Source organism: Eucalyptus grandis, chromosome 7 (assembly GCF_016545825.1).
Source record: "Eucalyptus grandis isolate ANBG69807.140 chromosome 7, ASM1654582v1, whole genome shotgun sequence".
NCBI classification, from domain to species: Eukaryota; Viridiplantae; Streptophyta; class Magnoliopsida; order Myrtales; family Myrtaceae; genus Eucalyptus; species Eucalyptus grandis.
In genome coordinates, this window is record NC_052618.1 from 50,956,695 (window position 1) to 50,964,607 (window position 7,913).

At 39.6% G+C, this 7,913-nt stretch overlaps 1 protein-coding gene across 4 annotated transcripts; it reads right to left on the reverse strand.

The window, feature by feature from the left end:
• Positions 1-1,578: 1,578 nt before the first annotated feature.
• On the reverse strand, positions 1,579-7,463 carry LOC120285899 (protein ZINC INDUCED FACILITATOR-LIKE 1-like). 4 transcript variants are annotated; one of them, XM_010068754.3, is made up of 18 exons: positions 7,332-7,425; positions 6,949-7,220; positions 5,641-5,681; positions 5,232-5,292; positions 5,033-5,135; positions 4,833-4,935; positions 4,641-4,694; positions 4,479-4,541; positions 4,287-4,336; positions 4,130-4,205; positions 3,799-4,005; positions 3,308-3,395; positions 2,985-3,070; positions 2,734-2,841; positions 2,545-2,589; positions 2,351-2,439; positions 2,143-2,186; positions 1,579-1,940 (listed from the first exon to the last, which is right to left on the reverse strand). In XM_010068754.3, the coding sequence occupies exons 2-18, from the start codon at positions 7,094-7,096 to the stop codon at positions 1,849-1,851; spliced, it is 1,458 nt and encodes a 485-aa protein (XP_010067056.2). In that variant the 5' UTR covers positions 7,097-7,220; positions 7,332-7,425; the 3' UTR covers positions 1,579-1,848. The 4 variants fall into 4 exon arrangements, with proteins under 4 accessions (XP_010067056.2, XP_039174036.1, XP_039174034.1 ...); XM_039318102.1 differs by having other exon boundaries at positions 1,579-2,186; positions 6,949-7,106; positions 7,332-7,463; XM_039318100.1 differs by having other exon boundaries at positions 1,579-2,186.
• Between the last annotated feature and the right edge of the window lie 450 nt (positions 7,464-7,913).

Below are 7,913 nucleotides of genomic sequence, written 5' to 3' on the forward strand. Positions count from 1 at the left end.
AGGGTGCATTTGAGAATAGCATCAGGAAGGAGCTTTGAGTGTCCAAAGCCTATTTGGCCAAATAATTGGCGTTTGATAAAATTTTTGAAATCCATTATGAGGGAATGTTTGCCCTTTAAAGATTGAAAGTGTTGGATTTTTAGCATTTTTGGAATGCCTCTTTAGGGTTTAGTATAAAATTTTTATTCTAAAATGATCCTCATTCAATTTTTGTTTTTTTTTTCTATTTTTGCCATTGTGATCCATTGTTCATCTTCTTCTTCATTGAGTCACGTGGCGTGGTTGCAATGGGTTGGCGACGGGCTTGAGAGAGGCCAGCGAGGTCGTGGCTACCCTGGCGACTATCACCAGCAGTCGCACGAACTTGGTGATCCCCATGAGTCGTGTTGCCGCGACCTAGATCTAGATCGCGTGAGCTTCATAAAAGGCCACTTGAGGTCGTGCGACATCTCATGAAGGTCGTGCGACCAGGCAACCCTTGCCGATGGTCTCTGGGGGTCACCTGACCCCAGGTGGCCTTTGTTGGTTGTCTCCAGGGGTCACCTGAGGTCTTACAATTTCATATGTCGGCCACCGACAACAAATTTGATTGTCGGCAGTTGTCTATCTTTGTCGGCCAACTTTTTTTCTTTTGATGAATATCTTTTTTCCTTTTTTTAAACACAAAAGCATTTTGTAAATATAATCTCTCTAAATATTATTTTATTCAAAAGTACTTCATAATACGCTTTTAGATTATAATTTAATAAATATAATTTGTATTTTGAAAAATCCCTTTAACTTAAAATCCTTTATAATTTTTTAAAGATTTTCTCTAAAAATCCAACCAAACTAACCTAGATATCGTCACGAGATTCAGCTCCTTGTGGAAGAAGCTCCGCTGTCTCCGAGCCAATTGCCGATGGGGAGTGCGGATTCTTTCATCATATAAAGTGCTGTTCAAAAGGACAGGAGTGAAGTGACGAATCATTACCATCAGGAATTACCATGTTCATCTGAGAAACAGTTTCCGATGACCATTAAAAATTCTTGTGCCATAGGGACAATCATATTCTCTGTTCTTACCATTTAAACATTAGATCTTTGAGAAATAATTTTTTTCAAAAATATTTTTTCCTTTTTTATCCAGTAAAATAATTTCTGAGTAAATGAATGCATTTAAAGTGCGTTTAGTAATATTTCTATTCCAAAAATGATTTTCTTAGAGACATTTTTTTTAATTTATGTTCGAGAACAGTTTCAAGTATTTGAACGTATTTAGTAACTATACAAAATTTCTATTCCCGAGAGAAAAATGTGTTTGGTACGACCCTATATATTTTTGTGACTTAGAATTTCTTTTAATTTATTAATAATTTTATTTCACTTTTCTTTTGTTTTGTTCTTTTTTTTTTCTTTTCCTAGGTCAACAAGGTCACCCTGAGCCTCGCCCAGCCATGGCGAGGCTCCCAGGGGGGGGGCTCGCAGTGGCTGGGTGAGGCTAGTGGGAGTCTCCCCAGCCACAGCGAGGCTTGAGGGGGCCTTACCAATGGCTGGCTAAGCTTACAATGTCATGGACTAATCCTTTCCAAACGCTAATTCTGCAGAAAATCACATGATACATAGCAATACATTATATTTCTTTTTGGTATTACAGTAAGAGGATAAAAAATATTAGTACATAGGTGCCAAATTGCTAATTCAACTAGGATGGCGACTCTTGGCTGAACAGGTCTGGTCGGCTTCGTGTCAGGCAAATGCTACTCCACCTTGTGAAAGAATCAAATGGCAACTGATTTTTTGCAAGCTCTGCTCTGAGTTTTAGCAAGATTACGATTAGAATTTATGCGGGTTCGATCGTGTTTTCTTTTAGTTGCGGTGTTCCACTAGGAACGGCTTGAACGTCATCAGCACCCCAATGGCCCCAACCACGTTCAAGATGAAGAAGACCATATGGTTGCCTGCGCATTGGCATCCGGTCATTACAGTTCCATAGTCAGCTGAGAGCTCAAGCGCGGTCTATCATGGCTGCATAGACTTATTTCTCATACACACATCATGTCACCTTCTTCATTTCTTTTAGCAGATGAAAACAGATTAGCTGGTCATGGTTATACAAAGAAGGCAAGAGCCATGATCGGAGATTGGAAAAAGTCGGTTTACCTGGGAGGAAGGCTGCGTCCTGACGCTTCTGTGCCCAAGAGAATCTGCCAAAGATTTTGAGTCCATGGATGAGAACATTAATTAAGTCCACTCTTTAAGCAAGCAGTAGTAATTGTTTGTTTTCACTGATGAGTTTTATATGATCGCCTGCTCAATTGTCCTGTCGTTGTGATTAAACGAAAGCTGACCACAATTAAGCAGAACTCACATTGTGCCTCCTCCAGCTGGACCAAATGCCTTGAAAAGAGACATGGCAGTCATCGCTATTCCATTAGCAGCTCCTCTCTGATCTTGGTCCTGCGATTTCAGATTCGTACTTAAGCCAAACCTTAATGACAAAGATATGCATTCAAGGATGTTAATAAAGATCAGACTCATCGAGGATGATCATCAGAAGCTTACCACGGCTTTGTTTTGAAGAATGAACAAGCTGGTGACAATGGAAACCTTTCGACATGCAAAATTTGACAGTTAGAATTAGGTACGAACAGAGGTTTTGCTGTTTCCCTTTTCATATAGAAAAGCCAATTGGAATGGTTTACGTGCATATTAGCCCTATATAATATGGTTTAGAGTGTACGGCATACTCACAGACATAACATTCTTTGCGATTGATGCACAATTCAATGCTGTGGAGAGACTTAGCCCAGTAAGCATGGCAATAAATGGGTAGCTTGACAAGAGGGGTATCGATAAGACCTGCACTCACATTTTTGCAAAGGGAACACCGGTATATAGGTCTTTTTATCAAATAAGTTGTGAAGGGCCGGAGATACAATAGCCAGAATATACTTTCCACGAGCAGGCACTCAAGTTCAAGTTAAGAGATGTCGAAAACATACCCCACCAATGCGAGCTACCACAACAGGGCCAAGAAGTCTGGTCAAGTGTGGGAATAAACAGGTTTGGAAGACAATAAGGCCAGCACCTGGCAGTAGAATTGTGTCATCAGCGATTCCCCCACAAATAATTGAACGAGTACAGAGAAACGTTAAATGACAATAGACCACCGTACTTCTAAGTTTAGAATAGGCAGATTGCATATCAATGAATACAGACTGCCGCGTCTCAAAGTTTCGTCTAAATTGCAGATTTACTGTCTACCTTGTTGTTTTCCTGAAGGAGTTTATCTTGAAATATAAGAAAGAAATTGTGGATTACATACCTGAGATAGAAAGAACAGTTCCAACATCTTCAGTTGTGTAGCTTAAACCACCTAATCGCCTAGGGCTTACGGCCCATAGAGAGAAGATCTAAAAAGAGAAAGTAGCACGGAACAGCCAATGAGAGGATCAAAATGAAAGAGATCAATTTAACACATAAATGAATGTATTTGGAAACTGGCACGACATGCTGATGCCATATTCCGATGAGCTACTTAAAAACTAGGATAGAATTCCAAAGAACAAGCCCAAGTAATTGTCTCGCAACAACCACTACATCATAACTAGCCGAATGAATGTCTACTGACCGCTGCATTGCAAATTATCAGTTCGTGTTCATCCACAGAAATACATTTTTGCTCTTTTAGCAACTGTAATGAAGCACTTTGGCAGCATGAGTACTGAAATCATTGCACTCAAGATCGTAGAATGTCTGGTACAGTCCAGAAAGAAGAAATGAGATGGCGTCATAGACAAGCGCGCAGCATATTACCTCCGTGTAAGCCATGTCATGAAAGGAGAAGACGCAGTACAGAATGATGGACGACATCAAGGGCCAATTTCGAATCAGACACTTTTTCGGAGCTTTCCCTTCGAATTTATGCCTCTTGTTTTTTGTGGGGGACTCCAGGGATGCGGTCTCCATATCTTTGCAAGACTCATCAAGCTCGCTACTTCCATGGTGCATATGCAATGTTTCCTGCAATAAAACCAGATATTAAGACACTCGATAAAGCGTGACAAGCAGTTGGTAATTCTTTCATAAATAAAGCGAAGTAGAGGTAATGTCTGAGGAAAGGGTAAAAAAGAACAAAAGTGCATACCGGAAGCCAGAAGGACGCAATAGAAACTACCAACGCAAAAATTGAGATGGCCAGACAGGGCAAGAAGTAGGGAAATCTGCATGGAAATCTGGAAATCAGTCGATGATCACTAAAAAGAATCTGCAGTATTCATTTAGAAAAAAGCAACTGCGCTCACCTTCCGAACACCGATTCTTTGGAAAATATTGACGGGAACTTTTCCGCGGGCTGAAGAGAAAAGAATACAAAACCGGGAACCTCAGAGGAGCATGAAAAATGAGAGAAGCATTTCGCACACGTGTGTCGGAATTGTCATCGTTCTGTGGAATACTCAATTCTAAGTGGGAGATACGATAAAAATCAGACATACCTGTGCAAGATAACCTCCCAGAGCTGGACCGATAATCAATCCTATCCCCCATGCCGTACTAACCTGAGTCCAAAGTGTAACTCCCAGCTTTATTTACTTCGCAGAAAAACTAGGAACCTGTATTGAGAGCTAAAGGGTTTTGACAAAGGTTGGAGATCTTACCGTCGTTATTCCTAGCGCTTGGTACTCCTCACGGAATAGTTCGGTCGCATAAGCCTGTTAAGAAATTACGAAATGCATTTATGAGAATAATGGCAAACTCGTGGAACACTATAAGAAGGGATAGTTTATCTGAGGCTCAAAATAATTCGTTCCCTGGTGAGTCCCAAAGTTCGTAACTGTATGAGACCTTACCCTTATCGGTCCGAGTAAACCATTTAAACTTCCTAGAAGGAACCTTGTCGCAATGGCCATCCAAAAGTTCACACTTAGGCCGAATAGAGTGTTGAAGATAACCCTGATATATATATCGAATCTTAGTCATTCATTGAGTGTAATTGTCGGAGAGATGTTCTTTCATTGGGAACTCAAATGAAAGGTAATATTGTACTAACACTGTAATTATTCCTATAACTATAACGGGTTTTCGCCCATAGCGATCGGCGACAATTCCCCAGAATAGTGACGTCAAGACTCTACCGAACATTAATGAAGAACCTTCAAGATTTCAAGGAGTTTGTTAGGGAAGAATTTAGTCAGAAACAAACGAAGGAGTCCGCAATGAACAGAGATAAGCAACTCTGACAGTCTCACCTACGTAACCGGCATAATACCCAATGTCTTCCTCTCTTTTGGCGATATGAAAATCTCTAATCTGCCATTAGGAATTCCACAAACAAATAAAGATTCTTCATTACAAGAGGCTAAAGCATATACTTCGAGTCGTTTATGCAATGGTTTGGTGAGGAAAGTGATGGAACTTTTTATCGAGCTTAAAAGTTAGACAAAAGAATGTTCACTTCGAGCATACTTGTCTCATTTGTAACGAAAGCAGAAATTTTCAGGACGAGTCCACCGGGAATAACAATTTGGAGCCCGGAGAGACGACAATTGAGAGAACAGAGCCCAAATCATACAATTTAGGACACAATATCTTGAGTGCAAACACAACAGTCATATATACATCATGCTTAGAATTGAAGTATAAAATGCAAGAGCTTACCATGAAGTAAAGGAATGGGAATAGAGATGATATTGGCAGTGCTGGAAAGAGAAAGGACAGGGCATAGGTCAGCAACATCATAAATCAGCCAAAACAGAATGTCCACTCTAACTGGCTACTAATTATATGACTCCACTTACACCTTGCCAGCACATCTTTCGGAACCGGCAAAGATCTTCTGATTATTGAAAGAATTAATGCTATAGCTAAATGATATTTCACAATCAGATAAATCGGACTAATAGTCTAATAGTTCCAGAGAAATTAGACATCTGGGGACATACTCTCCGTCACCAAGCAATATTCCATTGGCTTAACTTCTAGTCAACAACTGAATTATTCAAAACGAATTAACTTCAACATCTCATGTAAGGGTGTGTTTAGTAATAATTTTGTTTTTAGGAAAAAATTTGCTTAGAAATATTTTATTTATTTATTTTGTTCTTGAAAACAATTTTTGAGCTTTCGAAAGCGCTTCGTTATTATCCAAAAATTTTATTCTTGAAATAGAAATGCATTTTTTAGGACTTTTATTATATTTTTCTTATTTCCTCCTCTCTCTTTTTTTCTTTTTCTCTTTTTTTTCCTCATTCTTTGTGGCTAGTCATTGGCCATGGTTGTGGCTGGCGACCAGCTTGGTGACATCTAGCGAGCTCGCCATGGCCGGCCTCGCAAATCTAGGCGAGCTTGATGCTAGTTGGTGAGGTCAAGCCTTGTTGGTGGCAAGGCGAGGCTTGCCTCGCTAAAGTCTGGCCACTGGGTGAGGCAACCTCGCCCATATCTGTGAGGCTGAGGCTCATGGTGGCCAAGTGAGCCTCTAACGAGCTCTCCACATCTCGCCCAGTCGGTTGTTGGCCATGCCATCAGCAGTGGCCGACAGTCACTGATGACCGATTGGGATAGTCACTGATGACCGATTGGGAGGAAGAAAAAGAGAGAAGGAGAAAAGAAGAAAAAAAAAAGAGAAAAAAGAAAAAAGTTGGGCTGATTTTAGAATTATTCTTAAGAACAAAAAGTAACTTTTTGTATCATTTGATTCTCTTCTAAATTTATTCCTGTGAATAAAAAAAAAAACGGATTTTGTTCCCCGAAATAAAAAGTTTACCAAACATATTTGTGTTCTTTTTTTTTTCTTTAGAACAAAAAAAGAAGAAGGAAAAAATAATCATACACTATTGACCAAACAGGCCCTTACTATGCGTCTCGGTCATGTCCTATAAATCAGTAAAGTCCAATGAACCCAGACAAGAAAATCCAATGGTTGACAGAAAGCTTATGAACAACAATAAGGCTTTATGTGCTCATTACCGGTGCTGAGCACAACGATCCAGATAGATACAAGCTCGCGGATCGGCAAGCCTCTCTGTGATTCCTTAAGCTTGTCGACTTTGCAGCCGGGGCAGTTCTCATAGTAATGCTTCTTCAACAACACCTCCGTTTGGTCGTTAACCGCCATTGTTTTTAACCTTAACAGATAGAGCAGAACACGCGAAATTCACCTTCCCAACAATTCTTCTTTCACACGAAAAATCTGCTTAAAGAGAGAACAATCACAAAGCTCTCTCGATGCAAGGCATATTCTGAGAGGGAGAGCGCGTGGGAACGTCAGATGCTTCCCGATCAAAGCTGATGATATAGATTGTAACTTTAGATCATTTCATGAAAACAAAAGCAAGGTTTTGATCACTTACCCGAAAGATAAAACAAAGCTGATTCTGTAGTGTATGATTGGAAGGTCGGTTCTTTTGCAGGTGGGAGTGAAATCATAGAGGACCTCTAGATGGTTGGTTTTTAAAGAGATGATTCATGAACTGTGAGAATCAACTGGTTACAGATGTCATCATTGCACGCGTCAGTTTTTACTAGCTTAAGCAAGTGTTTTTTTTTTTTTTTTTTGGTCGGTTTTTAAGCAAGTTTGATAAAGTGAGTTTTAGGGATAATTAGGATAATTATCTCTAACAGTGATTAAGAACGAAATCCACGCGTATGAATTGAAATCTTCTGGTTTTGGCTTGGCACCTTTGATGTTTCTCCAGCCCACTTGAATTTTCTTTAAGTTCGCTCTTTATTTGGTTCATGATATTCAAGAGTGGTTCAGGGCTTTCTTGTTATTAAAAACATAGTTGAGCCTAAGAAAGTGAATTTCTCATTTATGGACAGATGACTTGACAAAATCATCTAATTAGATACAAAAAGTCACATAGAATTGGATATCAAGATGATTTGTAAAATTAATATATCATGTAATGCAGTGACTCGTTATAAGATGATGA